Genomic DNA, 19636 nt, shown 5'->3' on the forward strand with positions numbered 1-19636 from the left:
TTATTCAAATTGATTTTTATTATATAGGAAAATACAATCAGGGTTGTGTGCATCATTCTCTTCTTGAAAAGCTTGGAGACGAACTATGTGAAGGAATTATTATCGACATCTTCTATTTATAATGTGCAAGATTGCAGTAAGAACTATAAAATCTCCGATCATAAATTTCAGATAAGAGTGATTGAGAGAACAACAACTGCATATTTGTGAAATAACCATTACCTCAAATACTCTTTGAAAAAAATTTGATTTCAACTATAAAATTTTTGCTCAACTTAAAGATACAAGAAACTATTGATTAGATGATAATATTCATGCATTTATATATATATAACTTTTTTTGTTACATATATATCAATAATATGAAAAAGCTGATGTTCAAATAGTTACTCTAACTTAATTGTTAAGGAGGTATTTTTTTTATAAATAACTGTAGCACTTTTTCTCTATGAATTATTAGTCCAATTCCGTTAAGCAATTTCAGTTTTTCTTTCTTTTTTTTTTCTACAAAAACTCTATTCTATATAGTAAAATTGAAATACAAGCAACATTTTGAGCCGGACAAGTAGAACTATTTGAAGATATATATTGCGCTGTGAAATGTGATAATACTGTTATTATCATGAAAGTCTTTTATCAAGAGATATCCAGGTGTAATTGTTTTATCAGCATCTTCTGAACTAAATTCTAATAAAAAAATTTGGATGTTTATTTTATTAGTTAACTCTAATTAGTTGAAGAAAATTTAATATACTAATTTGTATTATTTCTATTAGTTTTAGCTATGATGATGGTTGCTTGGTTAATCTTGGCCATATGATTGAAAATCCTTAAATGAATAATTAAGTTTATGAAGCTCGATATTAGTTAACATATATATATTTATGTTAACTTATATGAGTTAACTATATTTAGTTAACATAATTTTTTTTTTAAAAGATAATTATTTATTTATATATTTATTAGAATCCTAAATTTCATATTCCTAAAACCTACCTCACCCCCTCAATTCTAAACTCTTAGTCTAGATTAGTTAACCTTATGATTATAAGTGTTTTTTCTTTTTAAAAGTGAAAATAAAAGTGGTATTAAGAATGTGGTATTTTTAGTAATTTCTCGTATAATATTGTCACTAACTAGATTGACCTTATTTAGCTTTCAATTTTTTCATTTTAATTTTTACTTTGGTTGAGTTTAGTTTAAATTTTTAGGTATGAGTGTTTTCTCTAGCCTTAAATACGGTATGAGTGTTTTCTCTAGCCTTAAATACAAAGTTGATAACAATTTACCTATGCACCATGATTATAAATACAAATACTAATAGGAATTTATGTGTGTAAATGAGTTTGTAATTATAAAATAAATATCTCACAGCTTATGCAAAAAAAAAAAAAAATCCTCAATCTATAATAAAATAATTTATTATTTTTATGTTTTTACTAAAACATCAAATAAAACCCGTTGCAACGCACTGGCCTTATCTAGTATGGTAATAATGTTTAGTATGGTAATGTGATTTAATGTAATAAGGTAATAATATTAGTCACGCTACATGGCTTATTTTCGAAGAGGGTTCTAAAACGATGTGGACGCTCTCTGGAGCCTCGATTAGTCCCTTTTATTAGTATAGATAGATTTAACGTAATATTTATATTTTACATTTTAAGATAGATTTTTAAGGTTTAATGTACTTTTTCTATTTTTTTTAATTGTGTATTTACATTTTAAGATAAATTTTTAATGCTTTATATATTTTTTAAATTATGTATTTACTTATTAATATTATTTTCGTATATTATATATTTTCTTAAATTGTGTAATTACTTATTATTGTATATATAATTCGTATATTATATATTTACATATTTAAATCTATATTTACTTATATTTTCGTATAATTTAATGAATATATGGTAATAATGTGTAGTATGGTAATGTGATTTTATGTAATAAGGTAATAATATTGGTCATGCCACATGTCTTATTTTCGAAGAGAGTTTCTAAAACGATGTGGACTCTCTCTCGAGCCTCGATTAGTCCTTTTTATTTATATATTTACTTATTAATATTATTTTCGTATATTATATATTTTCTTAAATTGTGTAATTACTTATTATTGTATATATAATTTGTATACTATATATTTACATATTTAAATCTATATTTACTTATATTTTTCGTATGATTTAATGTATATATGGTAATAATATGTAGTATGGTAATGTGATTTAATGTAATAAGGTAATAATATTAGTCATGCCACGTGTCTTATTTTCGAAGAGGGTTTCTAAAACGATGTGGACGCTCTCTGGAGCCTCGATTAGTCTCTTTTATTAGCATAGATTTCTAAAATTTTGAAATTATGTTTACTTTCCAAAATTATAAAAGTATTTTTTTTCTTGTCAAAACTATAAAACTATGTTTTCTTGTCAAAACCGAGAAATTTCAATTTTTCCGCCAAAACCGAGAAATTGCGTTTTTCCGCCAAAACAGAAAAATTGTGTTCCCCGTTAAAACCGAAAAATTGTGTTTCCCGTTAAAACCGAAAAATTGCGTTTTTCCACCAAAACCGAGAAATTGCGTTTTTCCGCCAAAATCCGAGAAGTTACGTTTTCCCGCCCAAACCGAGAAATTAAGTTTTCCCACCAAAACCGAGAAATTGTGTTTTCCCGCCAAAACCGAGAAATTGCGTTTTCCCGCCAAAACCGAGAAATTGCGTTTTTCCACCAAAACCGAGAAATTGCGTTTTTCCACCAAAACCGAGAAATTGCGTTTTCCCGCCAAAACCGAGAAATTGCGTTTTCCCGTCAAAACCGAAAAATTTGCGTTTTCCCGCCAAAATTGAGAAATTGCATTTTTCCGCAAAACTGAGAAATTGCGTTTTTTCGGCCAAAACCGAAAAATTTTGTTTCCCGCAGAAACCAAGAAATTTTGTTTCCCGCCAAAACCGAGAAATTGCATTTTCCTGCCAAATTTATGAAATACATTTTTCCGTCAAAATTGTGAAATTATGTTTTCCGTCAAAATCGTTAATATTTTTTAACGATAAAACTTTTTTTGGGTTAAATTGTAAAGCTATCTACGCTTTCTTTTGTTAAACTCATGAAAGTATGATTTAGGAAGCCCATAGACACCATTGTCCATTTGGTCTTCGCCCAATTGGACCATGTACCAATTGGTCTTTTGTCCAATTGGACCATTTATTAATTGTGGATGTCCATAACCCGCCCAAAATGAATTGGACATGGTTACGTTAGCCTAGCCCATGGTCGGCCCTCCCAGTTGACAACTCTACCCATCTCCAAGACGTATTCCTTTCTTCAGATCATAACGTCCAGATATACTGATTATATTGCGGACGTTACCATCATTGCAATACTTGGAGGCGTAGAGGAGCACCACGTTACCTCCTTTACTGTGTCGGATAATCGTAGTAACGACGCGATTGGTGTTAGAGAAGTGTTGGATGACGGAGTGTAGATCATCAGCTTCGTACTTGTAGTTACCATAGTTGAAACCTCCTTCGCTCTCTCCGTTTCCAGAGAAATCAAAACGAAAAGAGCTGATTCCTTCTTTCTCTATGGCAGCAGCCACATTCTTGAGGATTGTGTTGTTCTTGTCAGATTTGAATCCGTGGCATAAGACCACAACTTCTCGACCCAGTTTCGTGAAGCAGACCAACAAGCTTCTCGTTGTGGCTGTTCTGAATCTCCATCTTGTGTTGTTGTTGCGCACATGCTGAGTTTCCCTTGGGAGATGAATCCATTCTCAATTTTGTTTGCTTTGCTGGACGAGCTGGTTTGATTGTTATTGGATCAATAGCAAATCAAAGGTGTCGTCGTACGAAAAAGTGAAAAACCCTTAAGAGCATCATTATCCCAAAGCTCTTATTAGAGTGTCTTAATTATTTTTTAATAGTTTTTACGTAGTAAAGTGACTTAAGAGACATAGATAAGAGATTTTAATATTTACCATCTCCAATGCAAAGTCTCTTAATTAAGAATTCTTTAAAAAAAATTAAACATTTTATGAAAAACATATCTACACAAGATGATCTTGGTTGGTTGAGAATGAGAGAATATGTGTGTGATCAAACATGACTGAAAACTACAAGACTTACTCCAAATGCTACAAGACAACAAGACAGAAAACTACAAGACTTCCTCCACTCCGTGACAGAAGTTATGGAGGAGCAAAGACACTGCTTCAGGGCAGAGAAACAGTCCTTGGAAGCAAGACAAGTCTAGCCAAACATAACAATCTAACATCAGGTTATGTGAAAGTGAATATAAACCAATTCATATTTTCACCACTACTCTTACAATTTAATGCTACATCTGGGTAAGTGATCAATGCTGGCTTCTCTTGGTCTCCATAGACTACAACTGAAACTAAACCATCGCATCTTGACATGATGCTCCTGCAAAAAAAGATCAAAACAAAGAAAGAACTGAATCAGTCTATCCAAACTACAATGCCACAAGCTTGATTATCATATACACACACACCATTAGTCTCGTCCAAAATCAGCTCAACATTCAGAGAAACCACAACAAAGCTTTACAATTTTATTCTTGTTTTAAGCAGGTACTAGTACAGCTAAGAAAGGAACATTCCAACTTTGTTCCAGACCATACAAAAAATAAAAAAGGTTCTCAATAGATTCTCTGGAATTTTACTGTAATCTACACAACAGAGTTAAAAGAAACTGTGAATAGCCAATAAAACTAACAATCCTATGAACAAAATGTCGATAAAGTTCTGGACTTTAAGTGAAATCTACACAAAACATAGTTACAGAGACTATGAATCGCCAATAAAATTGGATACATAAAGCTAAGGACCAAGGAAGAGAGCCAAGTCTTATGATAAGCTCATGGAGGCTGAACCCAATCATACCGACGAAGAAAGTATCGACATTTAGATAATTAACTTACGGTCTGGCGAAGCTCCGGCTAGAAGTGGAGCGGATTGAGGTGAGGGAAGAGGGTCGAGCAAACCGGAGAGAAGCGAGTGCGGAAGGAGAGGAGAGAGTTGGAAGGAAAGAGAGGGAGAGAGATGGAAGCGAAAACTTGGCTGGGAGAAGAATCCTAGTGGAGGAGGAGGAGGAGGAGATGAGAGTAGTTGAAGAAGACGCCATTGAAGAAGCTACAAAACTGCTATCACCCTGACACGTGGCTTACAAGAGACGTCTCCTATGTACCCTAATTTAGAGACGTCGCTTATGTTAATTTGTATTTTCCTTTTTTTTTTAATTTTTAATTAAATTAAGAGACCCTATTAAATACCCCGATAATCATGCTCTAAGAATACTTTATACATACTGTCATAATCGCCGAAAAGACTAAACTTAATTGAAAAAGGATATTTATCGCTTCCTTAAATAATTTTAAGACCGAGAAAAAGGAAAATCGTTGTTAAATAAAAGGAAAATTCAATAAAAATACTCAAACTTAAGATTTGATTGGTTGAAGCTGTAACTTTCTATTTTTTGCTCTAAGATTTAAGCTTTAAATTTTTAGCTTTGGCTTTAATTTATTTTGCTGTAGAAATTTTTTCAGAGCACTAAATAAAAACTCTAGAGAAAGTGCTTTCTAAAGCTAACATATTACTTTTTTTAATGTAGAAATAAAAGCTTGATTGCTTTTAAAAATGGTTGTAGAAATTAAAATTATGTCTATGTTATAAATCAATTAGTGTATGTCCGTAACCGGTCCGGTCCATAACCGGCCCATACAACTAGAGAGACAGTTGGCCACGACTTGGAGAGAGAGAGAGAGAGTCGGCCATGACATGGAGAGAGAGAGAGAGAGGCGGCTTGGAAAAAAAGAAACAATCTTTCCTTTTCCTTGTAATTGTTATCTTTCCATTATTATATATTAGTAGTTTTCCTAATCCTAGTGGGTTTAGGTTTTGGATACTTTCATTTTTACTTATCTTGTAATCCCCTATATAAGGGAACACTTATTCATTAATGAAACATAGAAATATTCAGACCTAAAACCTTTGTTTTTACAACACGTTATCAGCACGATTGTTCTCTGCAATCTAAGCTAAAATCGCCAACCCCTTAAACCCTAACCTAGCCGGCGACTTTAACCTAATCCCGACGAACCCTAATTCGTCCCAGCTCGCGTTCCAACTCGTCAGCATCCGATCAGCTCCAACCCTAAGGTGTTCCTGATCCTAGACGACCTCAGCTTCCCGTTCGCATCACAGCTAGCTCGCATTCCCGATTAACAAGCTAGCAATCCTGATCAGCCGCTTGCAAACCCGATAGGAAGCAGTTCGCGAACCCGATTGGAAGCAGACGCGTCCCGTCCCGTTCAGCTCGCATCCGACGACAGCCAGCTCGCGTCCGTCTGTGTGCAGCTCGAGGTTCATCCATTCTCTTTGGTGGTCCGGTTTCAACCCTACAAACAAAGGTATACCGTTTAATCTGAGAACATAATGATCAAACCCTAAAACCCTAATCCATTATTATGGAAATCCTATGTTCTTGATAAAACCCTAAAAATTGGTATAACCTAAAACTGATCATCTCATAATCACTAGATTGAAATCGATTCCCTAGAACATGATTGATTGTTATGATCTGAATTAAGAAACCCTAAATCTGGAATCGAAACCCTAGAAACCCTAAAGCTTAAATCGGTTTAGTTTGATGTCCTTATCTGATCGATTGATCATTGAGGTTTCTAGATTTTTCTTGTTTTGATTGAATGATTGATGATATGAGGTTGTAGGATTGATAGATTGATTGTATAATCTGAATCTCGAAATTAAATCCTAAAGGCCTTGAAACCTTGATCACATATTGCTAAAATCGAGTTCTAGTATTGTTTAAATCAAAACCCTAGATTTCATAATTGAAACCAATTGATTAAGGTTCTTTGCATAACATATATAACTGAATATGAATTGCATTCGTCTTGTTTTAATTATCAACCAGCATGACATATAGATCGTATAAACTTGAATAGTTTGCATCATAAAATTGTATGGCCGTGTGGCCTGATCTATTTGTCACATATATAATCTAATGATTGTTCGCACCATGGTCGATTAGATTGTTTGAAACATGATTGTATAAGACTTGATTGTGGCCGAAAATTATTGATTGCCTTGCGGCCACATGATCACATTGTGAAACCCTAAATTACGAATGATAATGTGATTCAGATGTCGAAAATCTCAAACCTAGACTATGCTGCCCTTAATCTCTCCGGAGACAACTATTTGCAATGGGCACTTGACACAAAGATTAACTTGAGGTCAAAGGAACTCGGTGATGCTATCATCGAGGGCAACAAAGAGACTGATAAGAATCGGTACAAGGCTATAAGTATTATACGCCACCATCTCATTGAGAGTCTAAAAGATCAGTACCTCACAATGGAGAATCCACTAGACCTTTGGACCGCTTTACAGCGACGATATGATCTCCAGAAAATGGTGCTATTACCAAAGGCTAAACATGAGTGGAAGAATCTCAGATTCATGGACTATAAGTCTGTGGATGAATACAATTGAGTATTGTTTAAGATAGTCTCAATGATGAGACTTTGTGGTGAGGAAGTAACCGAGAAAGAGTTGCTTGATAAAACATTCTCCACGTTCCATTCGACGAACGTGTTGCTGCAACAGCAGTATAGAGAGAGAGGCTTCGCCTCATACACTGATCTGATCTCGTGCCTACTCTTGGCCGAGGCTAATAATGAACTCCTGATGAAAAACAGTGAGATGAGACCCATCGGAACAACATCATTACCAGAAGCCAATGAGGCTGAAAAGAAAGATCCCAAAGAATGCAACCACGTCCATGATGATAAGAGATCACACGGCAAAGGCCGTAGTAGAAACAAAGGACGTGGCCGTGACAACTACTCATATGGCCGGTTAGGAAACAACAATAACCGTGGTCGGGGTTCCAGCTATGGCTGTGACCGAGGCAGTTATGGCCGTGGTCGAGGCGGCATATCCAAACCGTCTAACTCGACCAAATCAGCTTGTCACAGATGCGGGATGAGTAACCATTGAGCCAAGAATTGTAGAACCCCTTAACATCTATGTGAGCTCTATCAAGAGAGCCTTAAGAACAAGAACCCGGAAGCCCATATGGTTCATGATACCGGGTATGATGCTGATGATGATTCCGACCTTGAAAAGGAGGACCTCTTGGATTTTGAGACTTCTGATTGTCTCAAAGACTAAAATCGACATCTTGTCTTATTGTTTTATGAAATGCTTTGAGTTCATTGCTATTATATCTTGCCTGATTTTGCTTGATAATGTGAATGATTTTATTGATAAAGAAATTGCCTAAAGGGCATTATAGTACGGGTATAGTAGCCTAGTAAGAAATCTATGGCCAAGGCATTGCCTAAAGGGCATTATATACATCCAAGAATGTATGACCTATTGAGTTATAATAAAATGGTTTCCAAATAGAAACAATGGGCAAAAGGAAACAAGTTCCTTCATATTTAAAGAAAGAAAACGCCTAAGACCTTATAAGAAAGTGGTCAAGACTATACCTACGTACTCTACTAATCAAAACTATGCTACAGATCAGTATGATAAGAGGCAAGAGCCGTGGTGACCATACTGATATATCCCACGAAATTATATACTTTTATGGCACGACTGGATTAGCCATCCTAGTCTAAAACTTGATGCAAAGATTGTTTTTGAAAGGCACACAGAGTTATCCCATAAATTTCTCACGTTGTGAAACATGTACACAAGGGAAACTCATTAGGCTTGATTGTCCTAAGCATCACGAAATTATAGTATGTTCATGAGGGGGAGAGAGGATAAAACCCTAAATCCATGACCACACTACAAATTCGTGTACCATGGTCTATGACCATGCTATAAACGGCTTGGCCGTGCAGGCCATTACCTATAAGGTTCGGACATCCATCCTAAAGCTTAGGGACATCATGAATTTACAAGTATATAAAGTTAAGATGCATCAGGCCATATAAGTGAGCATAGATATTCCCATCTCAGATTGAATACGGGTCATAAACCAGACATACACCATCTTAAGAGACTTTGAATAAACCACCACATACATATGTGCCGTCTAAGATGGAACCTCAGAAGAGGATTGAGAATATATGTTGGATAAAAGAATGACTTTCTCCCACGAGTCTTAAAGAGACCTTGAGCCAAATATGGGTGATCAGATTGTGGCCATGTACACGGATTGCATGACCAATGAATCCGACTATCCAACATTAGAAGGAGAAAGTTATAAGCTGGTACAAAGAAAAGAATGATAAAGAGAAATAGTATGGTATCAACCATCATTGTCTTGGCAAAGATCCTCGGACTAGAGAATATGATTATAGACGTCCAAACAAAGAAGATAAAAGATTATATAAAGCTAGCTAATCGAGATGCCAGACACTGACCCAAAAAGAAAAGAAAAGAATGACTAAGTCATAACCAGCTTAGCACGAAACGATTTTGATGTCCTAGAAAGAGACACAATCAAGTTGCTACAGAGTCTATACAAGATAGACCAATGTGTTCCATAAGATAAAGGAACCTCGGAAAGAAAAGAGAAAGGTGCATAGAATGACAAATCCGAGGTCATAAGAGAAACCATACCAGACATTGAGAAAAGGCTGCGCAGCTACACACCTAATGTGCCAAACCATGTAGCTTGGGACGCCAAGCTTCTAGGTGACAAAGGTCCTGGATAATGAAATCTCAAATCGATTAGATCATGTCTGGAACACAATGGAACCATATACATAAGTGTCGACACATAAGAGATATATTTGTATAAAGATACATAAGAGAGTAGCACTTGAGTTTTAAGATATAAACGAGGATCATGAACCCACGAAATAGTACTCATAAGGATTAAAGATTAGATTGAAAAGATAAACGTGGGGTTTAAAGTATCTAAAGAAGAGATAGGCGTATTGGCCATACACATATACAGAAACGCCATCTGATAAACCAGTGAAATAGATGAGTCTTGTGAGGAATAAGAAACCGTGAGAGATGGTACATGATCACAAGGTGTAAAAGTGTTCATGTTTTCCTACTAACAACATTAGATCATAGCTTGTTACACAAGGATACTCACAGAGACCATAGAACAGATTATAAGGAGATAAACTCCTATGTGGTGGATGCTGCTACACAAATTCGAAATTGATAAAGGTCTGGTCATAAGAAAGAAATTAGATACTGATGTAGTAAGCAGCATATGGATCACTGGATAAAGAACAACATTGTTCCTAAGCTGTTCATGGATAAAGAACATCATTGTTCCTAAGCTGTACATGAATAAAGAACAGTATTGTTCCTAAGCTGTTCATGGATTGAAACAAAGCAGCTGCATATAGTATGTAATACTAGTAAAGGAATTGTATAAGGACAATCCAAATTCAGTCCATACATATACTTATAAAAGAGATTTGAATTCCTTGTGTTTACTTTATACTAAACCAGCCTAAAGAGAGGTTAATTGGTTGATACATATTATTTATTAAATCTGTGTGGGTGTCTGGCTAGAGGTGTCCGGCCCTTCTTCTTTGATCATGGCTAGTGGAAAAGAAAGATCAGCCATCATGATTGCCGTCCATAAGCTCGTGTAGTCGAGGTCCATGACCTAATAGATCTTCCGGTGCGTGGTATGATCCACGGCAACAAAGGTCATGGGACACCATCAAAGTATGGATAAAAGACTGCAATAGCATTACCGAATGCAAGAGAGATTACTGATCGAGATCCATGAGTGTGTTCGGCCGAAGAGCCATAGCTTGATGAGATTATAAAACTCATTACAGCAATAATCATTGATCACATCTTGATCTAGAACACTCATGAGACAAGTTATAAACATGTATAGAAGAAGTCTATGACTCAATATGGATCGATCAGATTAGTGCATAGTCGATGATAATAAAGAAAGATCTATGGACAGGGACATTGGTACACATCCGTGTAGTAGATACACCGGAACATAGGTTTACGACCTGAGACTATAAGTTCATAAGTACCATGCTCAGTATATATATTGTCCATAGTGTGTTTAGTCTGTCCGACCTAATTAAGAGTAGTCGACAGTCAAAAGTCCACTTCTTGACCACGCACACATGATGTCAGAAGACATGAGAAGAGACCGGAAAGGTCAAAGTAATCCAATTGCGGTTCCGTAATGAACTTGGCCGATTTGTTTACTCCCTACCTGCACGTTCATGAAAGATCACACATCAGATGCGTAGACTGAAGAAACCTCCACTGAGGTCCACATCAGGGGGAGTAGTACGTGTTGTACTCTTTTTCCTTCATCATGGTTTTGTCCCACTGGGTTTTCCTGATAAGGTTTTAATGAGGCAACATGAAGCGTACTACGATCCTGAATGGTTATGGCATCCAAGGGGGAGTATTATAAATTAATTAGTGGATGTCCATAACCGGCCCGGTCCATAACCGGCCCATATAACTAGAAAGAGTTGGCCACGACTTGGAGAGAGAGAGAGAGAGTCGGCCATGACATGGAGAGAGAGAGAGAGGCGGCTTGGAGAAAAGGAAATCATCTTTCCTTTTTCTTTCCTTGTAATTGTTATCTTTCCATTATTATATATTAGTAGTTTTCCTAATACTAGTGGGTTTAGGTTTTGAATACTTTCTTTTTTACTTATCTTGTAATCCCCTATATAAGGGAACACTTATTCATTAATGAAACATAGAAATATTCAGACCTAAAACCTTCGTTTTTACAACAGTCTACAACTTTTGAAATAAAAGCATGATAGCTTTAAAAGATGGCTCTAGAAATTAAAACAACTGTCCACAGCTTCTACAGACGCTATCAATCACCCCCTTATTTTCTTTAAGCTTTTTAATACTCAAAAATTTTGGCTATCCAATTTAATACTTTAGCTGATTATTTCACTCATTTTATTATACAAACTTCTAAAACTATGCCCATTTTAATACCTAAACTTTTTTTATTTTAATTAAAAATATTAATAAATTTCAAACTAAATTTAAAAAAAAACTCCAAAATCTAAGAATTTTTTTAAAAAAATTTCTACTTTTATTTAAAGTTAAAGAAAATAAAGTAACTAAATTACTGAAAATTTGAAATTTAGAAAAAACTAATTTTGAAGGAAAAAAATAAATTTGTTTTCTATTCCAAAAACAAAATAAATTTGATATATAAAACTTAAAACTTTTATTACACAATTTAGTTACTTTTATTTCTAAGACTCAAGGTAAAATTATAATTTTAAAGATTCTTTTGTGAATTTTAGAAATTTGAAAAATTTAATATTTTTAATTAAAATAAACACAGTCTAGGTATTATAATGAGCATCATTTTAAAATTTTGTGTATTAAAATGAACAAAATAATTAGTTAGTGTGATAAATTGTGTAGCAAAAAAGTTTGGGTATTAAAAAGCCTAACTAAATCTAGTTGAGGTAATGTTACGGAATCTTTTTCTAAATAAACACTAATAAAAGTAAATTTAATATTCAGTTATCGATTTAAGGGGGTGTCATAATTTTAAAAGAGTTTAAATTCAATCATAATCCCATATATTATTCAATTAAGGATTCGAAACTATGCTTTAAAAGATCGTCTTGTTAGATTTTTATTTGTAAATCATGCCTCATAAATGTTAAAATTTGGTGTCACCCAAAATCATTTATATATTGAGTCAATTTGAAATGAAGGCTAATGGATTTTGATGATCAAATTATTAAAAACAGAATCTAAAATATGTTGGAGAGGGCTTAGAATCCAGACAGAGAAATTCATAAAAATGATATCAAATTTTAAAATCTTGTAAACTATAAAAACTTATAGAATGAACTTTAAAATTAATGCTTACTAATTTTATTTTTGAACATTGAAAATTATATTTTCCTGACAAATGAGAAAGATGAGACAGTTTCCTTTACTTGCTTTCATTGCTCTTATGTTATCCGAGTTTATTTCTTTGATCTTCCAGAAATATTGAGCGTTGGAATACCGCCATAACCCATGTCGTCTCAGAGACATTTACCGGTCTAGGACCAAACTGTAAGTAAACGTCAACATTGACGACAAAAGAAACATTAATTCCTCTCTGTGAATCCTTAAAAGACATAAGGCATGTTAATCTGGTAAAACTGTTGACTGTTTGCTCGACTATTAAATTCACAGGAAATGAATACAAACAGTTTTATGTGAAGTGAGTTTAGTATGCCATGCTATGAGATGACACTGCAAGAAAGGTTACCAGTGGATAGTCGTGCCATAAGTGCATTACTTAGTTTTGGAATTGAACTTGGACTTGTATACATCCGAAATATCTCAAGTAAGTGTTCATGTTTTCTTACAGTGTACTGAGTGTTAGTAATCTATAATTTGTTATGCGTCTTCTTCTCTTACACAGAGGTCTATCATGTGTATATACCAAACACGTGAAAGAGAAAATGAAAGAGTTATACAAATGGTTCACACAAGTAATAAGACCTTGTGAATATCATTAGTTTATTGAAGTATTATAAGTGGTTTTGCATTTCCAGTCACAGTGTCTTGTGAATCATGATTGGTTTTGAGTCCGGTGAGAATGAGCTGTTTTCCACGACTGTATACGGAGAATAGTAACTGAGAGACATAGACTCGGGTATTGCGATCTGGATGTGTGTGTGCTCTTCGCAATTTTCTGCTTGGTTTTGAGCGCCTTGTTTCTTGGATTGCATCCTATCCAGTTCGATAAAGACGTCTCTCATGGTAGGGCGATGTTCTGAGTTCAAGCTCAAACACCTTCTTGCAAGTTTGGCTACTGCAAGGACTTCCTCTTGGTCACATTCCTCCTTGATGCGAGCATCTAGAATCTCATAAAGTCTGTGATTCCTCATGGCTTCGAGGAAGTAAACTCCCAACATCCTTATTTCTTGTGGCCTCAGAATGGAGACGGGTTTTCCCCCAGTTAAGAGCTCAATGAGCACAACTCCAAAGCTGTAGACGTCACTCTTCCTTGTGAAGTGGCTTGACTGGAGGTACTCCGGGTCTACATATCCAACTGTTCCTTGCACTATTGTGGTCAGGTGAGTATCATCTATAGCAACGGATCTTGAAATCCCAAAATCTGATACTTTTGCGCGGTGCTTCTCATCCAACAAGATATTTGTTGACTTGACATCTCTGTGATAAATTGGAACAGAGGCGGCTGAATGCAGGTAGGATAGTGCATCAGCTACTTCGCAGGCGATGCAGAGGCGTACTTTCCAAGTCACTGGAAAATCTTCTGATGGGTTTTGTATATGATCGAAAAGGCTTCTGTTGGGGATGAACTCATACACCAAAATAGGCACCTCCCTCTCAAGACAACATCCTAAGATCCCAACAACATTTCTGTGGTTAATCTGCGATAGAAGGATGATCTCATTGATTAACTCTTCAAGGTTCTCTTCTTTCAATGCTTTGGACTTTTTGACAGCGACGATCATCCCATCTTCCAACATTCGCTTGTAAACTGTGCCTTGGCCGCCTTGCCCTAGTATTCTGCTCGCGTTGAATCTGTCTGTTGCCTTCTCCAGGTCATTGGAACTGAACAGTTTGGTTTTGTTGACATTTCCGTGGAGGGAGAACATTTGTTGCTCTAATAACAAACCTCCATTTCGTTTGAAGAACTTCCTCTTCTGCTTGGCTGCTTTCTGCTTTTTATTAACCTTGCATAGCCACCACGTTCCAACAGCTATAAGAAACAATCCAGAGCTTAGAGTTCCACCTGCAGAAGAACTCTTTGAGCATTGTAAGTTTATCTATTCAGAGTTTTTCAATCTAGAAAACGATGGGACTATGCAGAAAACAGTAGTGTTATAATAACTTGCCTAGAATGGCAGGCCACGTTTTTTCACATCTGAATGATCCAGCCACATTCACACACTTGTTCTTTCCACACACCCCATATATAGTTCTGCACTCATCAATGTCTACGGACAAAACAATACATAACTAAATTATCATAAGTATTGGATAGAAGCTATAGACAAGCTCTGTATCCAAAGTGACAATGAAATGTAAAATTCGGGTCATAGTTTCCAATTTAAAAATACTTTGTAAGTAGCACAAATATCTTATATATATTACTTAATTATTTTCCAACTATCGATGTGAGACTTCATTTATTTATTAATACTCTGCTTCACGTTCATGCGTGAACAATTGATTTCAAGTTGGAATCTCATAATAATTCCAAATTTAATATAATATCAGAGCTCATATCCTAAACACCATAAACTCCTAATTAATATAAACATTCTGACTGGATATAACTGTCGTACTTAACCCTCGACACCGGGTATAAATGTCTAATATTGGTTTTAAGTTGAAGTCCAAAATAAACTTGAATTTAATAGGAAGCTTATACACACCTTGACATCCACCAGGTAAATAAGGATTTCCTTCATAACCAGATCTGCACCTGCATTGATACTTATACTGATCATCCGTGCGAATTACGCTTGTACTTATCTCGCAATGTGAACTCTTTGGAACGATGTTGGGGGGAACTTCAAGACGCCATTCCAGATCCATGGTCACTATAACATTTTCTGTTAGATCAGGTGAGGTGAGCGTGTACGTAGAGAAGTCCTCTTGTGATAAGTAGGCCTCCTGACATACGTTTTTACAAGGTTCCAGTTTCTCCACGGTTGAATCATACACTTGAAGACCCGGAGGAATTTTGGTCTGGCAGCACTTATATCCGACGCAGCTCTTGTCAGCATCTTTGTAATACCGAGTCTCTTTCCCACATCTCGCTTCACATCCAACAATTTGAGGCCCTGTTCCTACCATCATCGCTTTGATGTTACATCCAACAGCCGTGAACTTGTTATTGTCTGATATGAAGAATGGACTCCCCGTTAGATTCAAAGATTGGACATCTTTTTTTCCATATGAACAGCCTGAAGTCTTCCTTGGACTCTGAATTTGAAACCCGTTGCTCTTGTGTGAACGGTCCTCATAGATAAAGTCATCTGTAAGGGAAAACGAAATAACGTCCAGTCCGATGCTTGGCAGGAAAGGAAAAGAGAGGTGTAATGAGTGGTTGCAGACAACCTCGAACCATTTGCTCTTGTAACAACCTTTGCCTATCCCAAAAGGGTAAGGAACACGAACACCAGCACGATTGCACTGGTCTATGCAATTAGGTAATGCAACAGGGAATTCATGGTGGAAAGCAGAAGCAACTATGTATCCATAGATTTGAAACAGGAAAAATGCAAAAAAGAAGCGTTTCAGATCTCAATCCATTCTTTCTTTCTCTCAAGAATCAGAAGCTCTTGTCAGGTTCATGCACACCTCTCTCTCTCTCTCTCTCCCACACACATACACAACGAATCTAGTGCTTTCTCTTGTGCTTTCCTTCAACTGCTCAAGTAATTAATAATGAAAGCAACCGTGGTGCATGTACAACAACGAAGACCTTTGACCCGTGTGAATTGGGCACCATAGAAGAAGAACGCAAACCAAAAGTATATAATGGAAACAGTAAAAACAAACAAAAGATAAGTTAAGATTTAACCATTTTTATTTTGTTTCTGCATGATTACATGACTTTGACTTGTATGAATTTAGTCTATAATATCTAAACAGTGCGTTCAGCTCCATACATATATCATGAAGATAAAAAGAGGATAATGCCTCTTAATTGTCAAATATGTAACATTCATGTTTAGCCTCTTCTAAAGAGACGAAGAGTTTTAGAGTGTTGGTTCCATCACCATCGAGCAGCGAAGAAGATGCTCAGTTTCCTTTTTCGTAGTAGTTCATTGTTGACTTCCACTTTCTACTGGCACCGCATCACACTCAGGGCTCTCATACGATGTGTAAAGCCCAATGGGCTTAATACTTGAGAGTTGAACGTACCTTTTTTAGGCTGCAAGCTTACCAGTTTCAAGTCATGGTCAAATAATATTTAAGAGTTAAATATTTATAAAATATATCATTTATAATAATTAATTAATATTTTATTTTATTAATTTTAATATTATTTATTTATTTATAAGTATGAAAAAACAAAAATAATATTTTTTTAAAAAAACAAACACCTAATTTTAGGCCTGAGAATTTTACGCGGATCCGAAAAAATAGAATTGGCACTGACCCAGAAATATCCAACCATAAATCGAAACAAAGATTTATAAGTATCTAATTGGCTCCAAAATTCTTATACCCGAAAGAACTAGAACCGAAAAGAACCAGACTTGAAAAAACCGATCCGAATGGATCCAACCTAAAAACATTAATATCCAAAACTATGATTTTATTCATTCTATTTTATATATTTTAGTTTATATTTTAGTTGAAATGTTTTTATTAGCAATCTCCATTATTACTTTCGTAACATTTTCAAGTAATATTAAATGTCAAATTTAGAGTTTAAAAATGTTTAATTTAAATTATTAATAGTTTATTTTGGTTATTTTACAAAATTTAAGATAAATATGATGGATTTCAGCAAAATTTTAATGGAATTCGGTTATTTTGGTCTTTCTGAATTATCTGAACCCGGCTCGAACACGTTACGGATTCGAAAATTACATGTATTTTAATTATAGCCCGAATCTGAACCAAATTTTTTTATATATCTAGTTGAATCCAAATGTCTAGGATCCGAAAGGAACCGATCTGAATTCAACCTAAAGATCCAAACGTCCAAGCCTACCTGATTTTGCTTATAAATAATTTAATCAATTATTTTCTTAGATATACGAGATTGGTTGTTTTCATCTCAACTGAACATAAATGTTTCATGTTCTAAATAAACTAAAATTCGATTAATTTTATTAGTTACATTTAATTCGGTTTATTGTTTTGTATTCATAAGATTATGTATAGTTTGATATCCCCTATATATTAATCCTGGAACATTACAACATGTTTTCGTAGCCACGTGTCATCACGAGAATGATTCTTAAAATTGTTAGAAAAATAAGTTGGTCCATATAAACATATACTATTTTTTTATTTTTTTTTGACAAAAAAAAATAGTATATGTTTATATGGACTATTAAACTAACTATCAAATTAATTAATAGTGTACAAAATAAGATTTTTTCTTTCTTTACATAAAACCTACGGAATTACCTAATATGATTAACATATATATGACAATTAATGATTATGAATAATACATATTTGATATAAAAAAATTCTAACCTCTCTCTTTTTTGTTTAATTTTATACTATTAAAATAAATTAAACAATCATATTAAGCATATAATAAAAACAATTAGATTTTTTCTTATATGTTATATTTTGAATTTTTAAAAACGACTATAAATTACTAAAAATGGTAAAAGTCTCACATTAAAAATTTTGTGATCAATGGTTTAACTTTTTTTGTTCAAACAAGATACAAATGATCATGTATCATAGGGGTAGGCATTTTGATACACGTTCGGGTTTGTATAGGATATTTCAGTACAAAGGTATAAAATCTGTTCGGGTATTTCTACACTTCGAGTTGGGTTCTGGTATTTTGTGTTTTGGCTCGGATATTTTGGGTCAGGTTCGAATATTTAAATTTTGAAGAAAAAATAAATAAATTATTCATTGTTTAAGTTTTTTGTATTTAAAATATATTTTAACTTAACTATTTTTTTTTTAATTTTTAAAAGATTAAACTATTAATAGGTTTGGAGATAAAATTTTAAAAATAGAAAGACACTAATTTAGTTGTTGTTTTGAAATTTTAGATGCAACTTTTGTTAATGCAAGAAACAAGAATTTGATATGTATTTTAAGTGAGTAGCACATGATTTTGTCCATAATTATATGTATATTATCTAATTATTAGCAATAAGAATTATTAATATAAATATTTTGAATAAAATGAGAGAAATAAACTAGAAATATAGATTTAAGTATACTTATGTTTGGTTATCTTCAGATATCCATTCGGATTCGGATATTACCCCTTCGGATTCAGATATTACCCGAACTGGTGAAAAAAATAATTTGTTTGTTGTTCTAATTAGATAATTTTTAGACAGAGGTGGTGAATATATACTAGAAAAACATTTTATTTCGAGTATGCACTTATATTTTATAACAGCTTGATATATTAGATTTGATTACTAATCTGTTAATATAGTTTACCGGTGATTTGTTTTTTTCAAAATTTTGATTTTTAGATACGTATATGGAGTGAAACTAATTTTTAGAGATGATCATTTTTTTTTAATTGACACTTATGTAATTCACTGAATTCATGAAAGAAGTTAAAAAAAAAAAGTTAGCTCATATCAATGAAACAAAGACGAAACAAAAACACAATTCTATAGAGGTAGAAAATGAAATCACTTATAGATAGTTAATAGTAAACAAATCGAGAGCAGAAAATCTAATCTCCTTTCGTCATTATACAATCCGTGTTGCCTATTTGGTTTTGGTGATTTGTATTAGACGCAAAACATAATTTCCTTTTGTGCATATGAAGTCTTAAAAATAATTAAAATGAGATGTTATACGTTAACTCTTCAACAACGATGATATATTTAAGAGACCAACATTTATATTCGTCATTTTATAATCGATAAAGATCTTAGTGCATGCCAAATGTTAAAATCATTTCATAAATCAAACATTATTACAAGAACTC

At 34.1% G+C, this 19636-nt stretch overlaps 3 protein-coding genes and 1 pseudogene across 3 annotated transcripts; 2 read left to right on the top strand and 2 right to left on the bottom strand.

The window, feature by feature from the left end:
* Nucleotides 1–1083: 1083 nt before the first annotated feature.
* LOC125583592 lies at nucleotides 1084–5395 on the bottom strand (annotated as a pseudogene).
* A 1787-nt stretch (nucleotides 5396–7182) lies between these two features.
* Nucleotides 7183–7533, top strand: LOC125583175. The gene has a single exon (XM_048749777.1). It carries the CDS (start codon nucleotides 7183–7185, stop codon nucleotides 7531–7533), a length of 351 nt encoding a protein of 116 aa, XP_048605734.1.
* A 210-nt stretch (nucleotides 7534–7743) lies between these two features.
* On the top strand, nucleotides 7744–8214 carry LOC125583176. The gene is made up of 2 exons (XM_048749778.1): nucleotides 7744–8029; nucleotides 8087–8214. The coding sequence occupies exons 1-2, from the start codon at nucleotides 7744–7746 to the stop codon at nucleotides 8212–8214; spliced, it is 414 nt and encodes a 137-aa protein (XP_048605735.1).
* A 5234-nt stretch (nucleotides 8215–13448) lies between these two features.
* On the bottom strand, nucleotides 13449–17931 carry LOC106411138 (wall-associated receptor kinase-like 8). The gene is made up of 3 exons (XM_048750782.1): nucleotides 15402–17931; nucleotides 14859–14960; nucleotides 13449–14755 (listed from the first exon to the last, which is right to left on the bottom strand). Exons 1-3 carry the CDS (start codon nucleotides 15826–15828, stop codon nucleotides 13548–13550), a joined length of 1737 nt encoding a protein of 578 aa, XP_048606739.1. The 5' UTR covers nucleotides 15829–17931; the 3' UTR covers nucleotides 13449–13547.
* Between the last annotated feature and the right edge of the window lie 1705 nt (nucleotides 17932–19636).

The sequence above is a fragment of the Brassica napus genome, chromosome C3 (assembly GCF_020379485.1).
Source record: "Brassica napus cultivar Da-Ae chromosome C3, Da-Ae, whole genome shotgun sequence".
Classification (NCBI taxonomy): domain Eukaryota; kingdom Viridiplantae; phylum Streptophyta; class Magnoliopsida; order Brassicales; family Brassicaceae; genus Brassica; species Brassica napus.

What these genes read in the sequence shown, in the direction of transcription:
- LOC125583175 (XM_048749777.1), top strand. Translation starts at nt 7,183, where the DNA reads ATGTCGAAAATCTCAAACCTAGACTATGCTGCCCTTAATCTCTCCGGA.
- LOC125583176 (XM_048749778.1), top strand. Translation starts at nt 7,744, where the DNA reads ATGAGACCCATCGGAACAACATCATTACCAGAAGCCAATGAGGCTGAA. An exon ending in TTGTCACAGATGCGGGATGA is followed by an intron (nt 8,030 to 8,086) that starts GTAACCATTGAG and finishes AGCTCTATCAAG; the next exon opens with AGAGCCTTAAGAACAAGAAC.
- LOC106411138 (XM_048750782.1), bottom strand. Translation starts at nt 15,828, where the DNA reads ATGATGGTAGGAACAGGGCCTCAAATTGTTGGATGTGAAGCGAGATGT. An exon ending in TTTACCTGGTGGATGTCAAG is followed by an intron (nt 14,961 to 15,401) that starts GTGTGTATAAGC and finishes TTTTGTCCGTAG; the next exon opens with ACATTGATGAGTGCAGAACT. An exon ending in AACGTGGCCTGCCATTCTAG is followed by an intron (nt 14,756 to 14,858) that starts GCAAGTTATTAT and finishes GTTCTTCTGCAG; the next exon opens with GTGGAACTCTAAGCTCTGGA.